The 27,936-nt window shown below is 40.4% G+C and overlaps 2 protein-coding genes across 8 annotated transcripts in view; one reads left to right on the forward strand and one right to left on the reverse strand.

The window, feature by feature from the left end:
- Window positions 1-26,439, forward strand: Sdcbp (syndecan binding protein). Of its 6 annotated transcripts, none has more exons than XM_021663935.2 (9): window positions 1-78; window positions 10,694-10,759; window positions 13,387-13,465; window positions 15,352-15,461; window positions 17,216-17,377; window positions 19,174-19,349; window positions 23,674-23,845; window positions 24,464-24,555; window positions 25,270-26,439. In XM_021663935.2, exons 2-9 carry the CDS (start codon window positions 10,709-10,711, stop codon window positions 25,322-25,324), a joined length of 897 nt encoding a protein of 298 aa, XP_021519610.1. In that variant the 5' UTR covers window positions 1-78; window positions 10,694-10,708; the 3' UTR covers window positions 25,325-26,439. The 6 variants fall into 6 exon arrangements, with proteins under 6 accessions (XP_021519610.1, XP_021519611.1, XP_021519613.1 ...); XM_021663936.2 differs by having other exon boundaries at window positions 17,219-17,377; XM_021663938.2 differs by lacking the exon at window positions 1-78 and adding an exon at window positions 435-509 and having other exon boundaries at window positions 17,219-17,377.
- The window catches only part of Nsmaf (neutral sphingomyelinase activation associated factor), a 62,319-nt gene continuing 60,584 nt past the window's right edge, over window positions 26,202-27,936 (reverse strand). For both annotated transcript variants that reach the window (XM_021663933.2, XM_060385952.1), the window contains exon 31: window positions 26,202-27,618. In XM_021663933.2, coding sequence (XP_021519608.1) covers window positions 27,524-27,618 — 95 coding nt within the window. In that variant the 3' untranslated portion in view covers window positions 26,202-27,523. The remainder of the gene's footprint in view (window positions 27,619-27,936) is intronic.

Consider the following 27,936-nt stretch of genomic DNA (forward strand, 5'->3'; position numbering starts at 1 on the left):
CGCGCGGCGGGGCGGGCCGTGCGTTTGGCTGATCGGGTGCCGGAGCGGACGGCGGGAGCGGCGCGGTCGTCGGAGCAGGTGAGCGGGGTCGCGGGCCCCGGGAGCCCCCGGGAGCCCCCGGGAGCCGGTGGGGCGCTCGGCTCGGGCCGCCCGCGGCGCCTGGCCGGGCCCCCAGCCGCCCTGGGCCGTCCTCGGGCGCGTCCTCGGCGGCGCGGGCGCGGCCCGGAGGCGGCAGCGGTTAGCGGCTCCCGGAGCTCCCGGAGGGGGCGGGGAGGAGCGGGGCCGGGCCGCGGGCTGCCTGCGCCGGGAACTGTCCCCGGAGGTCTGGTGACTCAGCTCGCCCTGGAGGATTTCCTTCTGATGGAGGGCGGAGGGGGAGCGGATGGACGTGCAAAGTTTCCAGCCTGAGAAGTGCAGGGAGCCGGGGAGTGTGTGGGATCGTCTGTTGTGTCCGTCCTGTCTTCAGACTCACAGCGGTTTTCGTTTTCGATTTTTTTTTCCCCGATCAGGTAAATTACTTAGAAAGTGTGGACTTTGAAATTCTCAACATGCGCGCGTTGTGCCGAGAACCAGCGTTTAAAAAAACGAAACTTGCGTTGAAAATTAGCTGCCGGCTGTTTTCAATAAAACAGATGAACTAGATTGTCTCGGCTTCTTAAACGTAAAGGTGGTGTGTGAAACAGATTTGTGCGCGCATTCCCCTGATTTAAGGCTGAGGACGCACTGAAAAATGTGCCTTTCCATCCTGTTAGCAACTTAGTTCCTTGAACTCCTGGGTCTTACGTGGTACAGAAGTATGACTGACCAGATGCCAGGAAATACGGAAGTGGGATGACTAAAAGGTTCGATAAACAATCACTCCATTATGGTTGAAGTTACTTAACTTTGGAAGCAGATTCTAGCTGTGTGCTGGAACCATTAAAGAGGATTTGAAAATCTTGAACAAGAAGAGTCGGATTAACAAATGCCCTTTTTAAATTAAGCAGTCCCTTAAAATGAGTGGGATACACCAATCCCTCTCCCACCCCCGCTTTTGCCGGATATGGGGTCTTTCTCTTAGGTAGCAAACATCAAGAGACTGTCAAAGACACCCGTCCACTTTAAAGTACTTACACATTTAGTGGTAGTTCTTTGGTATTTATTAATTGCCAAATGTTGCAACAGTATCTGAGAATTTTAGTTCTTAAGCCTGTAAGTAAACACATGGTTCAAAATGTAAGCACTTAAAAAGTGTTCAGCATATCTCCCTTGTACTTGATAGAGGCTTTGGCTGTGTCCACCAGCCAGCCATCTTTCCTGTCAAGCCCGTTGTTTTAAGGGTCTTAGGTTCTCCCTCAGGAATGATATCTGTGGGCAGATGTGTAAATGCGTTTCCTTCAGTTTAACACTCAGTGGCGTTTTTCTACTATATGGTTCTTTTCAGTTGTATTTTGGAGCTCTTTCGGTGTGTGTGTGTGTGTGTGTGTGTGTATGTATGTGTATATATATATATATATTGCTAAGTTTGGTTGTTTTCAGTCAAGGTCACAGTGAATAAATATTGTTGCCCTTGGCAGCTGCATGTCAGCTGAAGGCATGAGGTGGTCTTGCTGTGTCCTCGATAAGTAACTGTAGCAGATATTTGAGCAAGTGTATTGTCGGCTTTTATTCATTTTGCTAGTCTTTTTTAAGTTTAGGGGCTGGGTGGCGGAGGGACGACAGAGGCCAGAGGCGGCAGATCCCCCTGCAGTTGGAGTACAGCTTTTGCCAACTTGGCGCTGGGAACTGAACCCAGAACTGAACTTGGATTCTGTACAGCCATTGTAGGTGCTCTTAACTGCCAAGCTGTCTCTCCAGCCCACATTTTTGCTACTCTTGAACGGTGAGGAGTAGAGCACTGTACTTGGAGTACACTTCCTACTGTTAGGTCAGACCCTCGAACTGTGCTTTCTTCATCCCAGGCCACAGACTCCTGCAGTTCCCTGGGGAAAAAGAGCCCAGGATAAGCAGCACATGCTCCTTGGAGCTGCTCGTCCAGAATTCAGCAAACCAGGCCCTGGTGCCCCAAGACAGTGCTGTTAACTTTCATTACCTTCTTACTCTCCCTACTAGCATACAGGGCCTGGCTCCTCCTGCACCTCCTGCTTCTCCTAATGGAGAAGCAGAAGAACTTTATGTTTCAAAGCTGAAGGCCTGTGCCCGTTTCAAGAATTCTGTCACACCACCACAGCTCTTCATATAGCCGTGCCGAAGGGTGACTCATTTTAGCTTCCTTTCGACAGACCCTATAACATTTTTTATTTATGATGTATGATACGTAAGGCCGCAGTTCTCAATGGCTGACCATCAGAATCCCCTGGGTATTTGTTAAAGAGCAGCACTCTTTTGCACGCTCTTTATCTCTCTCTCTCTCTCTCTCTCTCTCCCTCCCCCCTCTCTCCCCCTCCCCCTCTCCCTCTCTCTCTCTCTCTCCCTCCCTCCCTCCCTCTCCCTCTTTCTCCCCCTCACTTGGTTTTTCAAGACAAGGTTTGCATAGTGTAGCCTTGGCTGTCCTGGACTCTATTTTTAAACTCAGGCTGGCTTCCAACTCCCCGAGATCTGCTTGCCTCTGCCTCAAGTGCTGAATTATAGGTGTTGCCACTGCTTCCAGCTATTTTTTTCTTTTTCTTTTCTTTTTTTTGGCTTTAAAAGAACAGTTCTCGAGTCTTCCCATGGATTCTGTATCAGTCTAGGGAACAATTTTTTCTAATGCCTCAGGTCTTGATCTGAAGATTAGCCAAAGCCAAATAGTCTTCTGGAAAACGATTTAGGACCTGACCAAGGCGTATTCTCTGATGCTGTGTGAGTGTATGTGTGTGTTCCAAGTGGTCGTGGAATGTCTGTTAGAACTGAATCAGGTATATTCTTTGACACATACATGAACTATGTGGAATGCCTTTTGTCCCTCAGGAGACTGGAAACCAAGGTCTTTGTTATTTTATTATTTGAGTTCAACATAGCACTTTTTCTTATTTTGCTTTTAGATTATTTATGTACAGTTGTCCAAAGTGAAAAGTTCCACAGTGGAACTTTACATTTTTTTAAGAATGATTTCAATACAGGAAAACTAAACCATTCCAGAGTATCTGGGTTTGACTATGTACAGCTGAAATGGGCCGCGTTATTTGACTTCAGCTAATTGCTCATCAGCTAGACTCTGGCCCTAGTTTTTAGCCATTGTGAAGATTTTCACTATATCTTTGTTCCAGTACATCATTGCTTTTATTTTTTTTTTTTGTACCCTAGGGTCATCAAAATACTGATTCCAGATCTCAACTCTCAGTGGTTTCTGTCAGTTCTGTTTGTTAATTTTTTATTTCTATGGTCAAATGTAGTATCTTTGATAACTTGAGTGGCTTAGGGTTATGGTAAGGGAGTATTCATTTTTGTTCCTTGTTTAAAGAGATTTTTGTTTATTTTATAAACATTAAATAGAATGAGTGCAGTTGATTTTTTTTTTAAATGCCTACATTACTAGTTCTTTCTGGCTATCTTTCCTACATAATTGTCTGCAGTTGGCCGCTACAAATGATGCACAGTAAAAATGGAATACAAAGAAAAGTTGTGAAAAACTGTTCTGTCCTCTTAGAGAGTGGTCGGGACTTCTTAAAAAAAAATGCTGCAGGACCACGTTCTCCCTACTGACTGAAGAATTTTGTTTTTCCTACTAAATAGAGATACGTTGTTTATTCACTGGTTCTTAGATTTGAAGACTTTTGGTTAGAAGGATGTCATCTAAAACCTCACCGTGTATATGATAAAGTCCTTCACTTTAAACCTAGAATTCACCAGCTGGTCTTACATGCATCACCTTTCTCCTTTAGTTTTTTTCTCTGCAACTGTGGCTGAAAGAGCAAAATTCTAGATTTCTTCTTATGCTCACCAGTGACAGCAGCAACAACAAGAATACAAAACTCTGGTTTTTCCACAGTTTCACTTCCCTTATTTGAGTTGTGGGTCAAAGGCCCAGGGAAGTAACTTAAAGTGCTCTGAGGGTGTGGAGGGACAGATAGAAAATTCTTACCAATCTAGAAGTTACTTAATCAGACACTGATTTTTTCCAATCTATGTTTAAAATTAAAAAAAAAAAAAACAAAAAACAAAACAAAAACAAAAGCCTAAACTGTTCACAGAAATAATAGGATTATTCAGAACTACAGCACAGCAGTGAAATAAACCATCACTGTTTATCCAAAGTAAACTGTTTATTCTTTCTAGAAGGCCACAGATCTGCAGATAACATTTTTGTAGTTCTTGTTGTCTTTTTGCTTTGAGGAGATTCTGGTATTACTCAAATCATTAGAAAAAAATCTTAACAGAAACTCCATTGGGAGTTACTTCTTTTCTTCTCCTCCTTTTTTGTGTGTGTTTTGGTTTTTGGAGACAGGATTTCTCTGAGTAGCCTTGGATGTCCAGGACTTGCTTTGTAGACCAGGCTGTCCTCGAACTCACAGAGATTTGCCTGTGTCTGCCTCTCAGAGTGCTGGGATTACAGGTGTGCGCCCCGCCCCCAGAGGGAGTTACTTTTCTAAAGCTCGTGGGTGCATTGGGTTCAGGGCTTTTTCAAAACGACATGACAGTGTTATGGTTTCCACTCGTGTGGGTTCGGGGCAGACCTGACTGCAGGGCTGACTGTTGGTAGATTCTCTACACAGAGTAAGACCAGTGCAGAGCTCTGTGATCTGGAAGGTTGCAATCAGACTCTACATGTGGCAAGGACTTCTCACGTTGCTGGTTTGATTCGGGAGCTTTGGGTATTGTATCATGCCATCACTCCTCAACGGAAGGCCTGCAAGCAGAATTATGTGGTTTAGTCTGCACATGATGGCTTAATAGGAATTGGAAAGGATTAAAATGAGAACTCTTTACTAGCATAACATTTTCAAAATTCTCATAAATTCCATTGGTCATTGTAAAGGTCCAGTCAAGGGTAGTTTCATGGTTCTGTAGAAAGAGCTGAATACTTTGATACTTGGAATCAGATCAGAGACTTAGTGCAGAGGCTTTCCCTCTGCCCCTGTGACTAGGGATGGAGAAAAGCCAAGCAACAGTTTGTGGCTCAGGTAACTGTTGTGTATCCTGTAATCTGAACGCTAGATTCATCTCAGTACATGGGATGCAGTAGAGGTCACAGAGGGTGTTTAACGGTTGACTTTGCTGTGGAAATAGCAATTAAGTGACCTGCCTCTACTTGAAAGGGATCCATTTGTTCTTCCAGTACAAAAGATAAATTCCTGTGATTTCATCCCCCTACAGTGACAAATACTGAGCCTGTGTGATTTTGTTGGACTTTTGGAGCACAGATTCTTACATAAAGCTAAAAAGTAGGGGATGCAGAGAGGCTGGAGCCATTTTCGATCCTGCAAAAGAGGTCACTGAAGGCCCAGTTCTCTCTGAGGAGGCTCTTGTGCCTGTTTCCTTTCTTGCTCTTGTCAGCTGTGGGGGGAGTTTTATGTAGAGCTGGGAACCTGGGGCTGCTTGGGGAGGGCCTGTTGGTGGATGGGAAGGCTAGGATTGCTGAGGAAAGGGGCTGCAGTAGCTGTCCTGTGCTGGCTTCTAGACTGTTGAGTTGATTCAGGTTAGAAGTGACTTATTTTAAAGGAAAATTATTAAGAGCAGAAGGTACCATGTGTATAAGATCGGTGAACATTTGTGGTGGTTTGAATAGGTGTGGCCCCCATAGACTCAAGTGTTTGACCGCTTACCCCATAGGGAGGACCATGATTAGGAGGTGTGGCCTTGTTCGAGGAAGTGCTTCACTGTAAGGGGGCTTTGAGGTCTCCTGCGCTCAGGCTACACCAGGTATGGTATACAGTCTCTTGCTGCTCTCAGATCCAGATGTAGGACTCTCAGCTCCATCTCCTGCACCATGTCTGTCTGCATGCTGTCATGCCCCCACCGTGATGATAATGAACTAAACTTTTGAAACTGAAAACCAGCCCCAGTTAAATCTCCCTTTAGGTGGATCTCTGAGTTCACAGCCTGTTCTACAGAGCGAGCTACAGGACAGCCAAGGCTACACAGAACACCTGTCTCAAAAAAACAAAAATAGACAAACAAAAGAATAACAAAACCAAAAAATGCATTTATAAGAGTTGCTGTGGTTCTGGTGTCTCTTCACAACAGTGAGACCCTAGCTAAGACCACATCTCATTTGGCGTAGGTCAAAAAAGACTGTGTGGCTTTTATACCAAGAAGAAACCAGGTGAGAACACTGAGGAGAACCAGCAGGAGGCAGAGTGGCAAACTCCAATCCTAGTTAGAAAAGTCAGCTGATTCTTAGAGGGAAGGGACCAGAAAGAAGGGGTAACTCTTAGCTCAAGCTAAGAAGTAGATCAAAGTGCAGAGGCTTGAAGGAGGAATAGTGTAAGCAAAGGTTGAGTATACTTTTTGTTCACCAAGAAGAAAACTACTCAGTTAATTTTTTAGATGGAAAAAACAAAACAAAACAAAACTGCAGTCAGTGATTGGCTTAAAACAAGACAGCATCCTCTCAGAATGCAGAGGGCATTTCTTTGTAGTGAGGAGCACAGGGTTGGGAGAGTCTTTCTAATAGCTGTATGAGAAGATGAGCTAGTCATTCCTGTCCTGACCCCTCCCCCATTTGTATGCTTTATAATAAACTGGGAAGGCTAAGAAGTGTTTTGTTCAGCTTTCACTAGTTCTGTCAAATTACTGAAGCACTTGATTTATAGGCCATAAAGCTGCTATAGACTATAGCTTATTAATCCCACTGGGGGAGAGAAAGACCACTACCACAGTTCTTGAAGTCAAATTGAAGCATGCTTTATTCAATCCTGTCCAGGACGAAGGACACTGGCCAGGTCTATACCAGAGGCTCCCATAGAATGGCTATGAGTTATGTTAGTTAGGTGCTTATAAAGGCAGAACTCATAAGACTCCATGCTTCCCGCCTTCATCTAATGGGGGCAGGCATACATCCTTATCACTTGCTGCCTGTATGTGATCAGGTACATCCTGTGCAGTTGGGGCCACCAACCTGTTTACAAAAGTGAAACCAGGCGCCTTGTTATGAACAGCAGCCCTGAGCATTCCAGGAAGTTATTTGTCCCTGGGCAAGTGGGGCTTACAGGTTAGAGGCATTTTTGTTTTATAAATCGTAATGTAAATATCTCATATGCAGGATAATTAATATGTGACCCCTGTGAAAGGGTCATGTGACCTGTGGTGGACTCGCAACACACAGGCTGGGAATGTTACAGGCCAGTTGCATTGAGATTGAAATCTGAGTGGATTCAGAACTGAATACCTAGAATTTAAGTAAAACTGTTACCATGTTTTAAAAATCCAGTGAAATAAACAGGCGATGCATTTGAGTAGGCATTTGTTTATAGACAGAAGATGTAGATGTAATAAGGTCTGTAAGTGGCCAGAGCACATGAAAGCATGGTTGTTATCAGCACCACACAGACTGTAGCAGTGAGGAAATGGAGAAATTAGAATTCTGAGAGTATAAAAATACTGTAATCCTTTTAGAAACAGTTTGATAGTTTACGAAAAAGTTAAATGTAGAGTTACCATGTTGATATTCTTAGCTGTATATCAAAAGAATAAAAGGCATCTCTTTATGTAGAAACTTCTAAAGTGTATATATTATTTACCAATAATGCAGAAGACTGTTAGCATTGATCAAGAATATTATTCCTTACGGCCCAAGGTACAGATGAGAATGACTAACCCTAAAGTGGGTTAGTCAATGTGATGTATTCAGCCTTAAAAGGATAAAAATACTAGTAGATGCCACAACACGGATGAGCCTTTAAAATAGCATATGGTATGAAAGAAATCAGACAAAGGCTATATATGCTATAATCCTAGTTAATACCCACGGTAGATAAATCCAGAGGCAAAACGTGTTTGTGCAGTTGTTGAAGCTGGAGTGGAGTAGATGGAGTGGAGGAGGCCTGAAGTGTCATTTGAGAGCATAATAGCATTCCAGTATTAGAAGTGGGATGATTGTACTGCTCAGGTCGATACTAAAAGTGAATTCTTTAAAAAGATTGTTTTGCTGTATGTGACTAGTAGTGAAATGTCAATTATTGTCTAGCCAAGACAGAAATTCTCATCATTTTAATGAAGTTTAATGTACAGAATTAGTACCTCTAGTGCAGTTGAATAAATGGTGATTTGCTGATGAGCAGGAAAGGGTCCTGTGGAGAATCTATCTAGTAAGGGTAGAGTTTTAGTTTTAGTTTGCTCTCCTCTTTCCACCCCCATGTAGCCTTGGCTGTCGTGAAACTTGCTCTGAAGGCCAGGCTGGCCTCAAACTCAGATCCAACTGTGTCTGCCTCCCAGGTGCTGGGATCAAAGGCATGTGCTACCATGCCTGGCTTATTTTACTTTTTATTTTTGAGATTATAATGTAATTACAACATTTCTCCCTTTCCCTTCCTCCCTCCAAGGCCTCCAGTATACCCTCCATGCTGTTTTTCAAAATCATGCCTCTTTTTTTCATTGTTATTGTGTGTATATGTACATGTGTTTATGTATATATTTCTAAATATAACCTACTCAGTCTGTATGTTACTTGTATGTATGCTCTGAGAGCTGACCGTTGGTATTGAATAGCCATTTAGTTTGCTCTTCCCTGGGGAAGACTTTCTCCCACTCCCAGCATTTTTTAATATGCCTGTATTTCTCTGTGTAGGGTTGAGGCCTCATCTTTTCCTGTCCTCGTTGGCAAGTATGTTATCGTCCTTATACAGCTCATGTCTAGGCAGTCGTGTTGGTAAGACTTGATGAGTGTAGCTTTTGTCATTATGAAAATACAAAGTCTTAGAGGAATCACCCTGATTTCTGGCTCTTACAGCCTTTCTACTCCATGTTCTGAAGTGCTCCCTAAGCCTTTGCAGGAGTGTCTTGCAGATGTATCCATTGGGTCTGGATCTCACAACACCACATTTTGATTGGTTATGGTTTTCTGTATTGGTCTCTATCTGTTGCAAAGAGAAGTTTTCTTGACGAGGGTTGAAAACTACATTACTAAGGACATATTTAAAATGTAGTTAAGAATTATCTTGGTTTGGTAAAGTAGTGGTTGTAGGTTCTCTAGTATCCATGACTTCACTAGTGCTGAGTAATTAATTGGTTAGGCTTCTAGTACTGGGTATGGTTTCCCTCTTGTTGAGCAGGTTTTAAAGTCCCAATTAGAGAACAGTTGGTTACCATCAAGGTATGTGTGCCACTACTGCACCCTTAGTGTTAGGCCATAGTGGTTCATGTGGTTCATAGGCACCATAGCTGGGTAGGGCTGTTGGTGGCCTTCCTCCTTTGGAAGCTTGCATGATGCCTTCTGGTACCGTGGAGGCAGGTCCTTTGGGAAGGAGGCATTCTGGGAAGTTTCAACTCAGTAGTCTCCTCTGGACCTTGTTTCTGTAATGCATGGTGTCTTCAACAATACCTTCCATCTCTAGGGCAGTAGCAGTAGGTTGTTTGTTTTGCAAGTCTCTTAGAGAGCCCTGGCAAATAACTCAAAAGGGGGCTTCTCATATGTGTTTGAGGGGCTTTTGTTTTAATAAGTAGCCACTGTTGGGATTGACAGAGTGCACAACAAGAAGAGATTGCCTGTTGATAGTTTTGTTCCAGGCCTTTCGAGGTGCTCCTTCGTGGACATGGTAGAATTTACAGTGAGTTTTTACTCTGAGCAGATCCATATGAAAGGGTGACCTGCTCCATCTGAGAGAGCTTGATGCCTTTCTGCTGCTTTTCTGCTCAGTGTAGCTAGCTGGGCTAAGTACTAGCTTGAGTCTTTTCCCTGTGATGCAAAATGCTAGAGAAACGAGTTCTGCGAGAGCCTGGTTGGAGATGGTACTAGCTCCAGCATGGCTGAGGGGCGGCCTGCCCTTGCTGAGTCCCCAGCATCATCGCCTTGTAGCAGAGCAGCGTTTAAAAGGTTCACCTCTGTTTTTGGAGAGTGTGAAACAAGAAATCGATTTGGAAGTAGGAGGTTAATGGAGCTGGCTCAGTAATTTGTTGACCCTTTAGCAATTAGGATACATTCTCTTTTATTTGGCTAGTGGGGAAGTCCAGGTAAACAAAATAATAGCTAAACAAAATTTAAATGTTTATGTTGTATTTCAGAGAATTTTATTTTACATTGTTGTAAAAAGCAATTTAAGGTAGCTTTAAAAAATTAACCATTATAGAAATGTTAAAAAGGAAAGGAAATAATTTCCTTCCTGCATATATTTTCTCCAGATAAAAAACAGGTGGCCTATGTTAGTTTTTCCATATGCATGAGTATTTTCCCACTGCTGTTTTACGTGTTGACACTGCATATTATTTGTTCTTGGCCCTTGTTCGAAGGTAATGTGTCTTGTGAAAGGTCATTTCCTGACCCTGGGTTTTTAGGGGAGGGGCACTGTGCCAGCTAAACGTAAGCCACATGCTGCTCTTCCTTCATTTTACAACTGGTGAAATGAAGGGAGCTTCCCTTTATTGTAATTTGGTAGCTATGGGAACAGAGAGACAGTCTGGTAGTGACTGTTCATGTCTGTTAACTGTGATATGCCTTAAATGGCTGCGTGGTTTTGGGTTTTGAACTTGCGTGTCTACTGTATTAAACAGCTGTGTGCGTTTATGTGCATATTGTTGGCTCTGCATACTGTACGATACAATTCCATGACATTTGAAAATGTACTTTTTTTTAATTTAGAAAACACCTGCAAAAATGTCTCTTTATCCATCTCTTGAAGACTTGAAGGTAGACAAAGTAATTCAGGTATGTTTGCTTTTAATTTTAAAAAATAATTCATAACTTTTAATTTGCAAAATAAAACAGGAAGCATGCATTTGTTGCTGTATTCCAAAGTCCTTTTAGGTCTTTTGTAGACTAAAATGTTATAGAAAGACTAGAAATTCTTTTTTTTATTTCTCTATATTTATTAGTTCTGGCATAGTATTTCTTTTTTAGATAAACAAAAGAGCTAGTGTGTGTGTGTGTGTGTGTGTGTGTGTGTGTGTGTGTGTGTGTTGTACATATCACAGAAATGTGAATGCAGACTCCTGTGAGACCAGAAGGGGTCTCCCTGGAGCAGGAGCTGCCAGACTCTTGTACTGGGTCTACTTCAGGAGTACTGTACTCTCGTCATCCTAACCCTTGAGCCACCTTACTGCCAAATAGTATGTCTTGTCTTGTCTTGTCTTGTCTGTCCGCCCTTCCTTCCTTTCTTCCTCCCTCCCTCCCTTCCTTCCTTCTCTCTTTCTTTCTGATCTATTTTTACTTTTAATTTAGTGTATTGGTGTTTTGCCTGCATGTATGTATATGTATGTGAGGAGGCCCCAGAATTAGTTAAAGACAGTTGTGAGCTGCCACATGGATGCTGGGAATTGAACCTGGGTCCTCTGGAAGAACAGCTGGTGCTTATATCACTAACTCATCTCTCCAGCCACAGATCATATTTCTTTAAAATCTGTTTTACAGTCATCAAAGATAGCTTAATTTTCTTAGTACATGAGTTGGAGTGTTCAGTATGCACTTCAACTCTTCAAGTAGTCCGAGTTTTGTATAAAGTTGGCGTGTTTTACAACAAACATGCCTCCTCTCTGAGGGTAAGTAGAAACAGTGAGATCGGTGCTGCTTTTAGAGTAGGAAGAAAAGCTCAAGGGGAGTGTGGTGAGTTCTTCGGAGGAACGCCAGTGCTATGAGGCTCTTTACTTGCCATAGGTGGTAACTACTTCCTGTAAGTAGTAACTCTGAAGACCGGGGCTGTGCTTCACGGAACATTGTGGAGTTGGGATTAATTCTTGCTGTGTGGAAATATTTAGTTCTCTTTTTAAACGCTGACACTTGTCGTATATAATAAACCCATCTGTTTTGAGTTTGCTTTCCACTCAGTCTCCAGAACTGTGAATATTTTTTAGCTATGATTCATGTTCTTAATTTCCCAAGAAAAGCTAAACACTTCTTAGTTCCTCGTGATTATGCACGTGTCTCTTCACTGTGGCACATAGCAGGAGATGCTTCTTGAACTACATAGAACCTCAGAACTGCACATCTTCACTACCTTAATCCAGGGTGAAAGGAAAATGAACAGGGCAGAGATAGCAACTCAGGAATGGCTAGGGTACCAACGTACTAACCCTGGATGAGGAAATTGTTTTCCGGCATCAGTCCAGGGAGGATATCAAAATCTATCTTTCAGCATCTGAAATGTGCAGGTGAGCTGCTGGGGAAGGATTCTTCTAAGCTTTAAATGTCTGCCATTTCTTTAGTGTTCAGTGTCTCCTCGTGATAATTTTCACAAAGTTTATGTGAACGAGCACTTTTTCATAAGGTTTTTATCAGAAATATTCAGCCTAAAAATGATACTACATCAGTGCATTGAGAATTTACACACAAACTGGAACGAATGATCTTTGTCCATGTTTTTCTTACTAGTTGAGTATGGAATGGAACTAAATTAACCACAGTTGGCCTTTAGTAGAGAGATGTCACATTGGAAATAGAAAGCAGTTGATGTTGGCAGATGTTTTCTTGTAAAGGAAAAAGGCTTCAGCTTATGTCAGCTGACCTCTTTAAGGGAAGCAGATTCCCCATGGAGGACCTTTGATGTTCAGGGCACAGACCTAGCTGCTAGGAGATGGAATAGGGAAGGGTAGGAAGTGGGGTATGGCTCTTCTGTTCCTATTAGATTTTAAAACATTCCTCCTCCAGCCACTCTTGCTAATGGTTTTTCCTAGGGAGGGTGGTACGTGTGGTTTTGGTCTTGAGATGCCCTGGCAGGAAGTTACAGAAGAGTGTAACATTCCTTCTTGTCTTCTGGCCCATTTCAGTAAACTGGAAGTTCATATTTGTGAATTATTTTATAGTAGCTATTAGGCTGTAGCTTTCAGCACCACATAATCAAATCGTAGAACTAATCTTAGTTCCAAACCCAGACAACCTGTCTTCGTCTGGTACGCATGAAGCCCTGATTGAGTCCATCCCCAGCAGTAAGTCGAGCAGAAGGGCACATGCCTCTAATGCTAGCACTGGGAGATGGAGGCAGGAGAATCACGAACGACCTGATGGTAATATAGCCTGGACTACATTAAGCTCTGTCTCAAATACCAAAAAAAAAAAAAAAAAGAAAGAAAGAACATGCAGTTGATTTATTTGCAGGAGCACTGCTGAGCATTGACTCTAAGACGTGTAAAGTGGTGTCACTCAGTTTTTAAGGTACACCTAAAAATTTTAGTTTGCAGATTTCCTTTAGGGGAAAATGATTGCTAACGTGCGTAAAGTGAAACTGAGTAAAACTTTGAGTTGATAGTTTATTTTGGAAAGTACTAGATTTGATATATAAATAATATAAGAAAGATATGTATGCATTTTTGTTACTTGCTAAATTTTGTTTTCTTTTCCAGGCTCAAAATGCCTTTTCTGCCAACCCTGCCAACCAAGCGCTTTTGATGGATGTTTCTGCTGCTCCCCCTCCAGATGGAAGTAGGTTTATACTTTGCTCTCGTTTTCTTTGGACAGAAATACATATGGAGCCTCCACCCTCTCCCCAAAATTCAGAATCTAGGATTTTGTGTTGACGTGTTATATGAAATCATGATCAGTGATCTAGTTGCAATAAAGAAAATGGTTCATTAAAGAACTAACTTGTACTTAATCAAGAGAATGTGATCTGTGAGTATGAAGAAATGTTCCAGGGCATAAGAAAATTCTTAGTTTGAGTCCTAATCCTTAACATAGTCTGTTTATTAATGGGAAAAACACTCTTTCATGGGAGCTACAGTTTTTCTGACTACCGCTGCTCTTAGACATTCTGAATTTCTTCTTTCTTACCTTTGCCACAGAGCTTGGGAAGTTTCCGGCTCTCTCCTTTTTGGGACTTTCCTCTAATCTAAGAGTTGCTCTTCAGACTCCATGAACCATAATCTGTCCCCTTTCCTACTGAGTGAGGGATTCAGGACAGAGCCACACTGTGTGTAAGACATTAAGATAGAAAGTAAAGGGTAAACTCTTAAGCTTTTGTGACCTTTCACTTTCTGTTGCTATCTAACAGTATTCTTTGGAATGAATCTACTCTGAAATCAAAATAGGAAAAAATTGTGGAAGTAGCTTTACTGTTAGCTTAAAGGTTAACTGTTGTTAATGTTTAAAAGTTCTGGTTTGGGGCTAGATATATGTATGGCTTGGCAGTTTAGAGCACTGACTGTTCTCCCAGAGGTCTGGGGTTCCATTTCCAGCAGCCACATGGTGGCTCACAACCATCTGTAAAGTGCTCTATCTGCGTGCCAGAAGAGGGCCTGTAATAGAGCACTCATATACATAAAACAAGTAAATAAATCTATAAAAAAATTGTCTGATTTTATTGGAATATAGCTGTCATTCTTTTTTTTAAATATTGGTATAATTTATTTTTTCCCTTTATTATCATGTAGAGATTTTTAAAACATCTTTATTTATTTCAAAGAAGGAAGTATGACTGTCATTGTTAAAGTGGTAGGAAACAGTAACTTTACAAGCTTCTGTTAGCGGAGAAGAACCTTCATATCCCATAGCTGTTTATGGGTGAGTGAAGCAGTTGTGATAGGATACATTTTGGGTGTTTGGACCTGAAGAAATCTTGCCATAATCCTATAATTGTAATGCATTGGGATTATGTTAAGCAACAGAAAGGGCAAGATCATTTATTTGGAAAATTATTTTTACTTTTGAGTAGTCACCCCTCTGTATCTTTTAATTTCATGCTCTAAATTTTATATTTTTGCTGAGAACACATACAATTTTGTCTTACTTTCCTTAGGGAAATGCAATAGCTATCAGCGTTGGGTGGCATTGTGTATAAGGAGTGTCCCGCAGGGGTCAAAAGTAGACAGGAGGATTTGCACGGGTCTGTTGATGGCTGACGATCTTATTTTGTGTCTTCTTAATTTTTTAGATGTTTAAAATCCTACCTATCCCTGGTTGATCTCAGATTTGTGGAGGTCTTGTTTCGCTTTGTGGGGCTTATAACCATGTGCCATCATGACTGTTTTAAATGAGGGACTTGAACACCTGCAGATTGTGGTCTGTGGTGGATCCTGAAACCACTGCCTCATGGCCAGAAAAGGGTGACCGGGTTAGAAAGCTCAGACTGTTTGAGATGGATTTATATTTTAGGACTTTTGCATTAAAATTTTATGGATAGTTTTCATTCTAATTGTAGCAGAGATGGGTATGTATCTTTCCATTTCATGCCTTTAAATGCATCTAAATCTTTGTATCTTAAATGTTTGTGTTATGTTATTTTATTTTATATAAAACACAGTAAGTCCATCGTAAGTTACTGTTTTGAATAGTCTACCAATGCCTTTTTCTTCATTTGTTGTTTACATTAGATCTCTACCCTAAACTGTATCCAGAGCTCTCTCAATACATGGGACTGACGTTAAATGAAGAAGAAATATGTGCAAATATGCCCATAGTCTCTGGAGCACCAACCCAAGGGGTATGTACAGGATAAGTTTGGATCCTATAAAATGCACTTTATACATAGGTGTAAACTCTTAACTGGTAATGAACTCACACATTGGTAACTTCAGTGTTGACCTCAGCTTAGATTTTAGATTTCCTTCTAGATGTGTTTTTGAACATTATCATCCATTGTTGAATTTATTAGTCTTTGGCTCCCTTGTCTTCTGCATTTCGTCCTTTCTTAAGACATTGTGATTGGGCCTCCACCATGTTTCCAAGTTAGTTTCATCCTTTCTAGCTTTATAACTCAATTGAGTTTTCTACTTTCAACATAGACTAGTACATTTACTTCTTACATATCGCACAGCAATTCTTATTTCAAGCAGCATTTCATTGCTGATAGTCATCTGAAGTATATATCTGCCATATTATTGTGCTCACAATTTTAATATTCCTCTTGTTATAATTTGCTAAGTTTTTTGCTTGAGTACTATGCCATTGTGTATTTACAGACAACATCTTTACTCATTCGTATGTTGACAGACACTAGTTTCTAAGCTTTGACCACTATTAATAGTGCTGCAGTGAACATGAGAATGCAGGTATCATTGGGTTACTGTGATTTTTATCTTCCTTTTGATATATGCCCAGAAGGGAGAGAATTGATCATATGGCAGATGTGTTTTTCATTTTATGAGGCTCCTCCATACTAGTTTCATAATAGTTATTCTAAGAGCATTCAGTATGTAACAGTACACAAGAGTTTACCAGCACTTCTTTCTTTTTGATAGATAAGAAATATGAACAAATGAGGTGGTGTCATTTTTCTGGCTTTGATTTGTATCTTCTAATGATAAATGATCCCTTTCACATACCTCTTACATAGCCATTTGTCATCTTTGGATAAACTTATGTAGGCATTTTGCCCATTTTTTAAATTATTTGCTTTTTTGCTGTTGAGTTTTGAGTTCCTTATACATTTGAATACTTGCCCCTTAATTTATTGTGATTTTCACAGTTAAGGCTTTTGATTGCATTTGGAGCTGGTATAAGATCATCCTCAGTTCCATTGCCCTGCTCTTGGTGCTTCAGTTTTCCTGATCCCATAGTACATGCAAGGAGACTTTCTCAAGTAGTTTAATGCAAATATTGTTATGTTGTCTCTTTATTTAATTCCTGACTTAAGACCTAGATCATATTTAAATTATTTTTAAATTGGTAATTTTATTATTATACCACAGAAAGTCTGTGGAAAATGCATGTTGTAAAAGTCCAGTGTGATGTCTTAAGTTCTGGGAAAATATGTTTGAAATGAAGGCAAAGCCCAGTATAGTCGGTAACAGAGATGCCTTCTGAGAAGTGATCCATGCATTGTTTTCAGTACTGCACCAACTTCATATAATGTACACAATCTGAGGTCGTATGACCTCATTGGGCAATGCAGCCTTTTGAGATTGTTTTCACTTACGTGGTTTCTGGTTGAGGCAATTTGGCGGCAGGTGATGAGTCATACACAGGAGTGCCGGTTGACTTAAAGTAACAAGCCTGGAACAGGTCACTAAATCTAATCCACCCAACGTTAATGTGAGAGTAAGCTAACGGGCACGAGGAAGTAAAACCAGTCATTATTGTAGAAATCATCCTTCACCTGAGGACACTTATTTATGGAGTGATATTTGTAAGAACTGTAACTGTGTGTTCCAGTTAGTTACTTTCTTCTCTTCCTCCTGTATATTACTTTCAAGAAAAGTGTCTCCAAATACTGACAGATTATGTATTGTTTTCCAGCAGTTGGTAGCAAGACCATCCAGTGTGAACTATATGGTAGCACCTGTGACAGGTAATGATGCTGGAATCCGGAGAGCAGAAATTAAGCAAGGGATTCGTGAAGTCATTTTGTGTAAGGATCAAGATGGAAAAATTGGGCTCAGACTTAAGTCAATAGATAATGTAAGTATATTTTTTAATTTATCTAAATAGGTCACAGAATATTAATGTCAAATCATTAGAAATGAAAGTAGTTTGGCTAGCACATCTACAATGGGAAATTATGAATCTAAATTTTTCACTTGGACCACCCTGTTTTGAAGAAGCTATGCTAGAACTTGCAAACAGATCATGAGCTTTTCTTTTGATATTCTTTACTGAAATGAGTGATGTCCCTGGGTTTATATGACCATACATTATAGTTTGTGTGGTAAAATTCTGGGCTTGAAATAGGGCAGCATATGTGAAAGTTAAAGAAAAATTAACCAGTGAGAATTGGAAGTGCATTTTAAAACTAAGATATAATTATTTTGAGATGGTTTTGCAAGTTATTTCTGTTCCTAAAATTTGAACTTATTAGTACATTTGTGAACAAGTTCTTTGTAATTCAGGCAGTGAATTCCCTTCTCCACTAAAGATACGAAACCAGGTTTCTCAAATACGTTTTAAAGGGTTACGGACATGGGGGTCTTTACCTCAATTTATGATTTTCTTTTCCTTTCTTTTCTTTTCCTCTTTTCTTCTCTTCCTCCTTCTCCTCATCTTTCTTCTTTGCATTATCTTACCGGATTCTGTTTCAGTCTTAAGGCTCCTTAATTCAGTGAGTCCAACTTTCCAAATAGAAAATAAGTGACACACTGTTGAACTGAATGAGGCTGATGTCGGCAGGAAATACCAACACTGCTTTTCCACTCAGAAGGCTGAGGGCATGATTGTGTGTGGCTGTCAACACACGATCAAGACACGTCATTGTGCTTATTCAAAGTCCTGACCTCACTGACGCTTGAGTGCAGTACACTGGAGCGAAGGTGCTTTGGGGTCCTTTGGCACAATTTTAGTTTGTCTGCTTGGTCAAAGACCATGGGGTGCTGCCTGTTCATACCCCTTCAAGGCAGAAATCCTGTCTGACCGACCACGTTCTGTAGGAAAGGTGTAACCTCTCTGCATGTCCCTTAGCCCTCTTCAGTGTTTGTCTGTTTGGTCCAGCATCTGATTGAATTTGCATAAGCATGAATATCGTGTGAGTTATTGGTTAGAGGTACTTTCTGAATTTCATATTGCATTTATGAAATGAATGTATGGATGAATATAATGAATTTAACATGCATTTTAGCCTCTTTAACCTGTTTATTATTTTAAGAGATGAATAAAGTGACCTTTGAACTAAAAAAAACAAGGATTACCCCAAACTGTCACTTGTTTTTAAAATTTATGTAAATTTATGTATTGAGTGTTGGCCTCCATATATGCATGTGCACCACATACATGGCTGGTATCCTCAGAAGTTAGAAAGTGATGCCCAATCCCCAGGGACTGGAGCTATACATGGTTTTGAGCTACCATTTCGGTGCCGAGAACTGAACCTGAGTCCTCTGTAGCAAGGGCTCTTCACTGCTTGAACCATCTACCCAGGTCCCAAACTATTTTTTGTAAAGCAGTGAAATAACTCAGCACACGTGCTGTGCTTGGTGTGGTCAGTACTTCAGTGCAGAGGTTTGCATTTGGTAAAGTTGCCTTGTCCCTGTCACTTGATTCTAAGGAGGGTGGTATGATCGAGGTTGGTCAGGCAGGCTCCGACTGAGATCTCATTTATTTATTTGTTTGGTTATTGCTTGCTTTGTTTCTTTATAAGGAGTAACTCGACATACCATACAATACCTAAGGAAGGATCAACCTTTTTTGTTCTTTGGTTTTTTTGTTTTTGTTTTTGTTTTTAGGTATAGCAGTGATAAATGGTAAATTATTTTTTTCTTATCTAGGGTATATTTGTTCAGCTAGTCCAGGCTAATTCCCCAGCCTCCTTGGTTGGTCTGAGATTTGGGGACCAGGTACTCCAGATCAATGGTGAAAACTGTGCAGGCTGGAGCTCTGATAAAGCTCACAAAGTGCTCAAGCAGGCCTTTGGAGAGAAGATTACCATGACCATTCGTGACAGGTGAGCTGATATGCAACACTGAGGTTGAAATTCAAGCCTATGCTACTGTTTTCATGGTCTTTCAGGAATGTGTAAATATAGTTTTCAAATTTTTTTTAAGAAAATGTTAATTTGTTAGAGTGTTGCAGTGTGTGCTGGAGATTTTTTAAATTATTATTTATTACAATTTATTCACTTTGTATCTTAGCTGTAGCCCCCTTCCTTATCTCTTCCCAGTCCCATCTCCTCCCCTTTGCTCCTAATGCCCCTCCCCTAGTCCACTGATAGAGGAGCTCCTCCCCTACTATCAGACCCTAGCCTGTCAGGTCTCACCAGACTGTCTGGATCCTCTTTCTCTTTGGTCTAGCAAGGCCACCTCGCCAGGGGGAGGATGTCAAAGAGCAGGCAACTAAATTCATGACAGAGACAGCCTCTGCTCCTCTTACTAAGGAACCCACATGGAGACTGAGCTGCCCATCTGAGCTACATCTGAGCATGGGGTCTAGGTCCTCTCCATGCATGGTCCTTGGTTGATCGATCATTCTTAGCAGGGACCCCTGAGCCCAGGTTTTTGGCTCTTTTGGTTTCCTTGTGGAGCTCCTGTCCTCTCCTGGTCTTTCTGTTGCTGGAGACTTTTTTCACATTTGGTTTCTTTTCATAGAATTCTAGTTTTGCAAATACACTTTACCACTTTATAGGATTCTGTCCTCTAAGTAAGGGTTTTCATGTATGTCTCTCTGGAAAGGCTGTATGTGCTAGAGATGTAGTAAGGCAGGTGTGGGCTCGCTCTGCAGCCCACTGCTTAAGCATCCAGTGTCAGGGCCTTTTGTCATGAAGACAAATGGTCACAGAGTTCCTAAGAACTCAGTTTTGAAACTAACTCTGGTCTCTGGAGTGGTTGTGCAATTAAGTAAAAGGATGAATCATTCTGCATGGTGGGCAGTCTATTTTTAACTTGATACTTTGCACACAAATGATGTGTCTCTTTATTTCCCACAAGTATTCAGAGTAAACCTGGGGCGGGGCGGAGGTGGGTGGACTGGAGAGATGTCCCCGAGGTTAAGAGCATCGGCTGCTCTTCAGAGTACCTGGTTCAATTCTCAGCACCCACGTGGCAGCTCACAACTGTCTGGTCTGTAACTCAAATTTCAGTGGGTCTGACTCCTTCATGGAGATATATATGTGTGCCAAACACCAAATGTACATAGGAATCGATAAATTTAAAAGAGTAAACCTGGGGAGGTAGGATTTCTTAAAATAAAAATGACATTGATCCAAAAATGTTTATTAAATTCCTAGATATAATAAAAAATTGAAAATGGAAACATCTATAAAGATTTTTTTAATGTGTAAGCAGAATATCGTAACGTTGGACCAGGTCTGGCAAGGTGTCTATGGTTAAGAGTACACATGTTCTTCCTGAGGACCCAGGTTTGGTTTTCACAACCAAGTAGGGCAGGTCAAACTGCCTATAATCCTGTTCCAGGGGCTCCAACACCTTTATAGGCACCTGCGCTCACATGCACAGACCCACATAAGTAATTTTTTAAAACAGCAACAACAAACGGTAACATTGCAAATAAAAAGACATCACATGATGAAATTAACCAAACTCAATGACTATAAATCCTAGACTATACAGTTAGAGTAACTATTAGTTATTCTAGTAGTTACTAGAGAAGGAGCTTTACACTGGATTTTATATTTTCAATGTAAAAATGTATTTGTTGACAGTTACCTATCACTGTGAGCAAATTCATGAGAGTTAGACCTAGAAAAAGAAATTAGTTTATATTTTTTATAACTCACATTCACTACCTGCATTCAGTCCTTTTCTCTTGCCCTGGTATTTACCTTTCCTTGTTCTTTCTACATGATATCACCTGTACCTTTGTTTATATAGATACACTATTGGCTAGGATCTGAATATGAAGAAAATGCTTATTTTTTAAGATTTTGTGACTTTGAATAATACTATATATTCTAAGGTTTTTTGTTGCAGATTTTCTAAATTCGTTTTTCTTAAGATATGAATAATATATATATACACACACACAAACATATATACACACATATATATCAAATTAACATTGTCCATTCTTCTGTTGACGGACATCTAGGTTAATTTCAATTTGTTGCTAAAGTGAATAAAGCAGTCGCAAGTATCTGGAGTAGGGTGTGGAGTTCTCTGTTCTCTGGGTGAAGTGTATGCCCAGGAGTGAAGCAGTGAGCTCTTGATTTTTTTTTTTTTTTTTTGATAAACTTCTAAACTTATTTCCACAATAGCTATTGATTTGCAACCGCATTTTTTTTTTTTTTAAATAATAACCACTCTGAGGAGTAGTGTGCTATCTCAAAGTAGTTTTAATTTGCATTTCCTTGATGGCTAATAATATTGAACTTTTGGGGGGTAGGGGTTAAAGACAGTGTTTCTCAGTGTAGCCCTGACTGACTGTCCTGGAACTCTCTCTGTAGACCAGACTGGCTTTGAATTCAGAGAGATCAGCCTGACACTTATCTGCTGAGTGCTGGGATTAAAGGCATGCACCACCACTACCTAGGTGAAACTTTTAAAATAGTTATTGGACATTTTAAATTATTTTGAAAAAGAAAATGTTTATTAAGGTCATTTGCCCATATGTTGATTGGTGGTCTTATTTCCTTAGTGTTTAATTTCTACAATTCTCTGTAAACTCTGGATAATAGCTGCTTGTCTGACGTGTAGCTGGTGAAGATCTCCATGCTCTGGGCTGTGCGTGCTGCTGATCGTTGCCTCTGGTGTACAGAAACACTTTTCACGTAACCCCATCTGTTGATTTGTGGGGTTAGTTCCTTTACTGTTGGTGCTGTATTCAAAGAGGTGTTGCTGACCCCAATATCTTGAAGGGTAGCCCTGCATTTTCTTCTAGAAGTTGGAGCATTTTAGGTTTTTACATTTAGAATTCTTGCTCATTTTTATTTTTTTTTCACAAAGTGAGTCTAATTTCGCTCATCTACAGGTAGAAATCTAGTTTTGCCAGCATTATTTATTGAGTAGGCTTTCTTCTCATTTTATGTTTTTGCCTCCATTGCCAAAAATAACATGGGTATAGCTTTACCATCTTATTTATGGGCCCTCTGTTCTATTCCATTGGTCTTCTGTTTGTTTTTATGCCAGCACCAGGCTTTCTTCATGGTTATAGCTGTGGAATGATCTGCTGTTGAGTAGCAGTGTTCTTACTCCTTAGCATTGCTTTACTGTTTCTGGTCTTGTAAGGTCCCATATGAATTCTTGGTTTGTTTTTTCTAAGCATGTGAAGTCTGATATCAGAATTTTGATAGCTATTGCATTAGATCTATAAATTAATTTTGGTGTAGTATAGCTATTTTCACAATATTGATTCTCCCAGTTCACTTTCATGGACTTTCCATCACTTGTGATTTTCAGTATCTTAAAGTTTATGTTGGGAGAGGTCTTTCTTTCACTATTATAGCTTGGTCTTTCACTTCTTTGGCTAGTTTATTCTTAAATAATTTTAAAAGTTATTTGAAAGGAAATATTTTTGTTATGTATTTTTTAAAAAAAGAGTTGGACCAACAGGAAAATACAGCTGCAGACTTTCATGATGCAAACAAACCAGGTGGCCTCAAAGTCTTTTAAACTGTAGCATATACCTTACTTTCCAGTCAGGCTTGAGGATCCTCCCTCATCGCTTCTCTGGTGGTTTGTTCAAATTAGAGCAAAGTTTTGCCTATAATCGCAGCACTTGAGAAGATCAATGTACACATGATGAAACAATGTCTCATAAACCAGTGGAGTCAGTAGGATGGTTCAGTGGGTGAGGCCACAACCAGGCCTGACAACCAGGGCTGTTTCCCAGGGCTCTTGTGGAGAGAACTGATGCCTGCAGCTTAGGCGATGTGTGTGTGCACACATAATAAACAAAAGAAAATCTATAAAAATGTTTAAATTGTGATGTGAAAAATAAGTCAAGGTTTAACATTTAAATGCCCTCAGAGCAGCTGGCTCCCAGAAGTGCTGAAAGTATTCAGCGATTCAGTTCAAAACCATCTCATGGGTAATGCAAAGGATGGTGAACTTAAAGGAAATGTGTATTGGCAACTCCATGAAGCACTGTTTTGTTTTCCCATACTTCACAGAAGGATGTCTTTATAGTGAGTCAGTCAAATCATGAGACTAAAAAAGGCAGGTATCCACATGTACAGTGTAGAGCCGTAATAAATCATTTGCAACATTTAGCACGAAATATTAACTAAGTATTCCATGTGGCAGAGTTTGTGGTGTGTCATGTCTATTCCATATGAAATTAAAGTTGCAGTCTTAACTCAACCTTTATGCTTACAGGCCCTTTGAACGGACAGTTACTATGCATAAGGACAGCAGTGGGCATGTTGGTTTTATCTTTAAAAGTGGAAAAATCACATCCATAGTGAAAGATAGTTCTGCTGCCAGAAACGGCCTTCTCACTGATCATCACATCTGTGAGATCAATGGACAGAATGTCATTGGCTTGAAGGTAAGGAACTCACTTGACCCTGGTTTTGGTGCCATTTTATTTTAGGAAACATCATTTAGGTGGTGTGGCTTTTGTGATGACCCCCAAACACTGAAATTTGGTGGTAGATAAGTGTAGGAGCTGGGCTCTGGCTCGAGCTAGCTATGGTCTCAGGCTATCACAGAAATAACTCTGGGGCATGTTATCTTTCCTGTACCAATACAGCTAAACTGTGATTCCTGGCCTCCCTTCAGCTAGACTTCTGTGGAGACTTAGGGAAAATTTTAGACATTCTGAATGGATGAATGTCCAACTTCAGTTTAGAAATATAGAAAAGGAATAAATCTTGGTATATGTTAATACTTTGTTTTTATAGATTTCAATTAAGACTTTAATTAATGAATTCTACAATACTGTTAACTGTATATGGGGCAATCTACTCTCAAATAAGGACTTTGTTCAGTACCTTCCACTTCGTTATGTTCAAATTTGTTATGAAAATTTCCCGGCCCAATCCAATTGGGCCTCCAGAGATACTAGCAAGACAACAGCAAAATATAGTGTTTCTTACCTAATAATAACAGTTTTATGTTTATTAATAAAGCCTCAGTGAAATGAAATTCTATTATGTTTCATTAGGACGCTCAGATTGCAGATATACTGTCAACAGCTGGGACTATAGTTACCATCACAATCATGCCCGCTTTCATCTTTGAACACATTATTAAACGGTAAGTGGATATGCTCACCATCACCTGACAGAAATGTAAACACTACTCTTGGCCTGCAGTTCTTAGAGAAATCTGCTCATGATGCTTCATGGTGGGGACTTCTCGCCTGTGAGATATCATGAGTAGCTGTTACTGTTGTTTCCAGTGTCTCAGGAAGTAGAGAGATGCATGACACTTGCTCTCTGTCCTCAGGAACTAAGGAGTGTAAAGTCCATGAGAGCTGACAAGGGCCAGCAAGGGTGATTCTATCCAGAGCTTTTCAACTTCTGTCTCCTTTCATAATTGTTACCTTGCTATCTTGGAAACCCTTCTTTCAGAATCCTGATACAGCACATGAAAATGAGATTTGGAATATACATAAATATAACCTTTGTAATGAAAGTTTTGGCGTTTGGGTGGAACGCAGCTTAGCTACCCTCGGAGGGGGGAAAATGTTGTGAAGACTTGGTTGTTCTGTAGTCTTTTTAAACTGTTGGTAGGTCCCCCCCCTTCTGACTCATCACAGCCTTGCTATTTCATGTTCAGCTGGCAGCATTTGCACCTTCTCTAGCATGTCTATCCCTAATACAAACAGGGACAGTTTCTGACAACTAGTTTTCAGTTCCTTACATCTGAGCTCATTTAAAGACCTTTCCTTCTCCCTCAAATTCATCAATGACCATGGGTGCTAACCTGGAATTGGGGTGCTAACATGCATTGTTTGAAAACTTGTAGGATGGCACCAAGCATTATGAAAAGCCTGATGGATCACACCATTCCTGAGGTTTAACAACCTTGTACAATGCATCACAGCTGAATGTTTCGAGTTTTCTTCTTCGGCAACTTCTCTATTTCGCACATGAAGCTTTCCTGGAGCCAGGGAGAATATGCTGCATGGAGACCTTTCTATCTTCCACCATGGCTGGGAACCTCACTCTTATGTGATGTCTTCTTCAGATTTTAAGATTGGTATAGCCTTATCCTGGTTTACAGATGTGAAAACTTTCAGAAGACTTACCGACTTTCCTAGACTCAGTTCTTCACTGGGGACCTAATGATTTTATAAGCCATTGTGATTAGGATGTCGATGTAGGCTTAGCTGTGACTGAGAACTGGTTGCTTTCTCCTAGACAAAGCACAGCGCAGGTCATGTGCTTCAGCTCTGTGGCATAGCTGGACTTCAGTACATCAGCATAGTTCCTTTAGGATGATTGCCTTTGATGGTCATTTTTTTTAAAGTTTTCTCTGTGTGAGTGTGTAAAATTCAGTTAATCAACACTGGTTTCATTCCACAAAGCATTATAGAGTGTGTTAGGTTGCAAGAGACTCATGATTGTCACTACTAAATTTTAACTACCTTCACTTAATATGCTTCAACTGTCGCCTTAACTGCAGTAAGCATTTAGATAGAATACAAGCCAAAATAGAATTATTGCTGCCTTCTGAAACCTGAGATGTTAGCTCTCTATTAAGCCAGACTGTGCTAGCCCTGAGCAGCTTACTGGTAAAGCAGAGCTGCCTAGTTGTATCAAGATTTTCTAGTCACTGCATAAAGGAAATGCCTAAAAGTTGCCGTATCGCTTTCTGAAAACAAATTGCTATATATTTCATGTAAAAGTTGTTATACTCAATAGAACAAACTTTGGAACCTCCTTTTCACTTGTAGATTAAGTGGTGAATAGTTAATTTGTCATTTGAATCCTAACATTATGTAACTTAACTATGTTGGGGTGATTTTGGAATGTTTCCCTAATGTCATTTTAGTTCCATTTCCTGACTCCGTCCTGTAAACAACAACAACAACAACAAATGGCAATGACACTTTAATCAGATTTTTTTTTCTCTTTGGTTTATGCCTATCCTGTTCTTTTTTCTGATATCCTATTAAATGTATAAAAATGTTAAGTTTTTGTCTGTCTGTTATTTCATCAGTCCTTTCACTGTGAGGCTGACATCCAGGGTTTCTAAGAACAGTCCTAGAGCTAAGTCTGTGCTTCCAAATACACTTGCTGGGAGCCCTAGATGGCCAGGCTGGTGGCCTCTTTCTTCATCCTGTACACTTGATGTCTGAAGGGTCCTGGTGAGGCTGCTGCATCTCTAGTTAAACGAGAGACCGGCCGTATGAACTCAGTGCCACTTAAAGCTCACTTTGAAGATTTTACTACTTTGGTCTGCTTTGGGAATTCTCTTTACACTACAACAGTGCTTTCAACTGCACAGAAAATCAGCAATCACATGGTTGCTGTTCAGAGACTGAAGCTAAAAAGAAAATCGTTGCTATTGCTGTATAGCTTACCTTGTTGCAAATGTACACTTCCCAACTTGATTATCCACCTTGGTTGCGAACATAGGTCCAAAGGAAATGAAATTACATTTGTATCATTAAATACGGTTTTTGTAGAAGGATTAATTCTTGTGGTTCTTAAAGGAAATTATTAAATAAGAAAAGGGAAAGTGCTTTCATTACAGAAAAATATTTTTAATGTAGAAAAGATGAACATTTAGTAGCGTAATGAAATATAAACCGTTACTATACACAGTAATAGACTTATTATTATAAGAACTGCTATTCCTCCCCCAGATTCTTAGAATCTGGGCACACAGCACTGCAGAAAGGAGCCAGTCCATGAAAACACATCGAAGAACCTTGTGACTACTGGGGCAACTTGATTAGAGGTCCTGGTCCTCGTCTTGGTGAAATGAGTTGGCCAGTGCTGCCCGATGTGTCTTCTCCCACCCAGGACAGTCTTCTAACCACCATCACGTGACCTGCCTTAGAATGTTCTTTTCCCTAACAGTTCCATGTTTTATCTGCCTTAATGGATGACAATAAATGGCTTTGAGTGAAGTCACCATGATTTAGGAAGTTGAAACCACAAATTCTTCCTGTGGTAAAACTTCTAAGTACTGTCATTGCACATTCACCAGTTAAAAGTTTGGTTCAAAAATACATTAAACAGAATTGAACTTCATAGAGAGGAAAAGGCACTTAATACTGCAATTTCCAAAACATAATCTGTCTGTCTTCCCCTCCTGTGATGATACTACTGCACTGTTCGTTCATCCATATGCATGTCACGGCACCTGAAAGACACAGGAGGGAGGAGGGTAGTGCTGATGCTGTGCCCTTACAACGAGGAAGGAGGAAGGGATTGCTCCACTTTGTCTTTCTATAATAAACTCTAAGTTTAGAAACGCTTCTACAAAGAAACGAAGTGACTGATGCAAACACACACCTTGGCAAATGGTGCAAGAAAAGTCAAGAGTATGGAAAGGGAAGTGGGCAGTCTGTGGCCAGGCTGGCGGATTTCCATCTTTTCCACTGAAAAGTTTACATGAGTTGGCAACTGTTTAAAAAAAACCACGAAACTGAGGGGGAAAGCATAGCTATGTAATTCTGAG

The sequence above is a fragment of the Meriones unguiculatus genome, chromosome 6 (assembly GCF_030254825.1).
Source record: "Meriones unguiculatus strain TT.TT164.6M chromosome 6, Bangor_MerUng_6.1, whole genome shotgun sequence".
NCBI classification, from domain to species: domain Eukaryota; kingdom Metazoa; phylum Chordata; class Mammalia; order Rodentia; family Muridae; genus Meriones; species Meriones unguiculatus.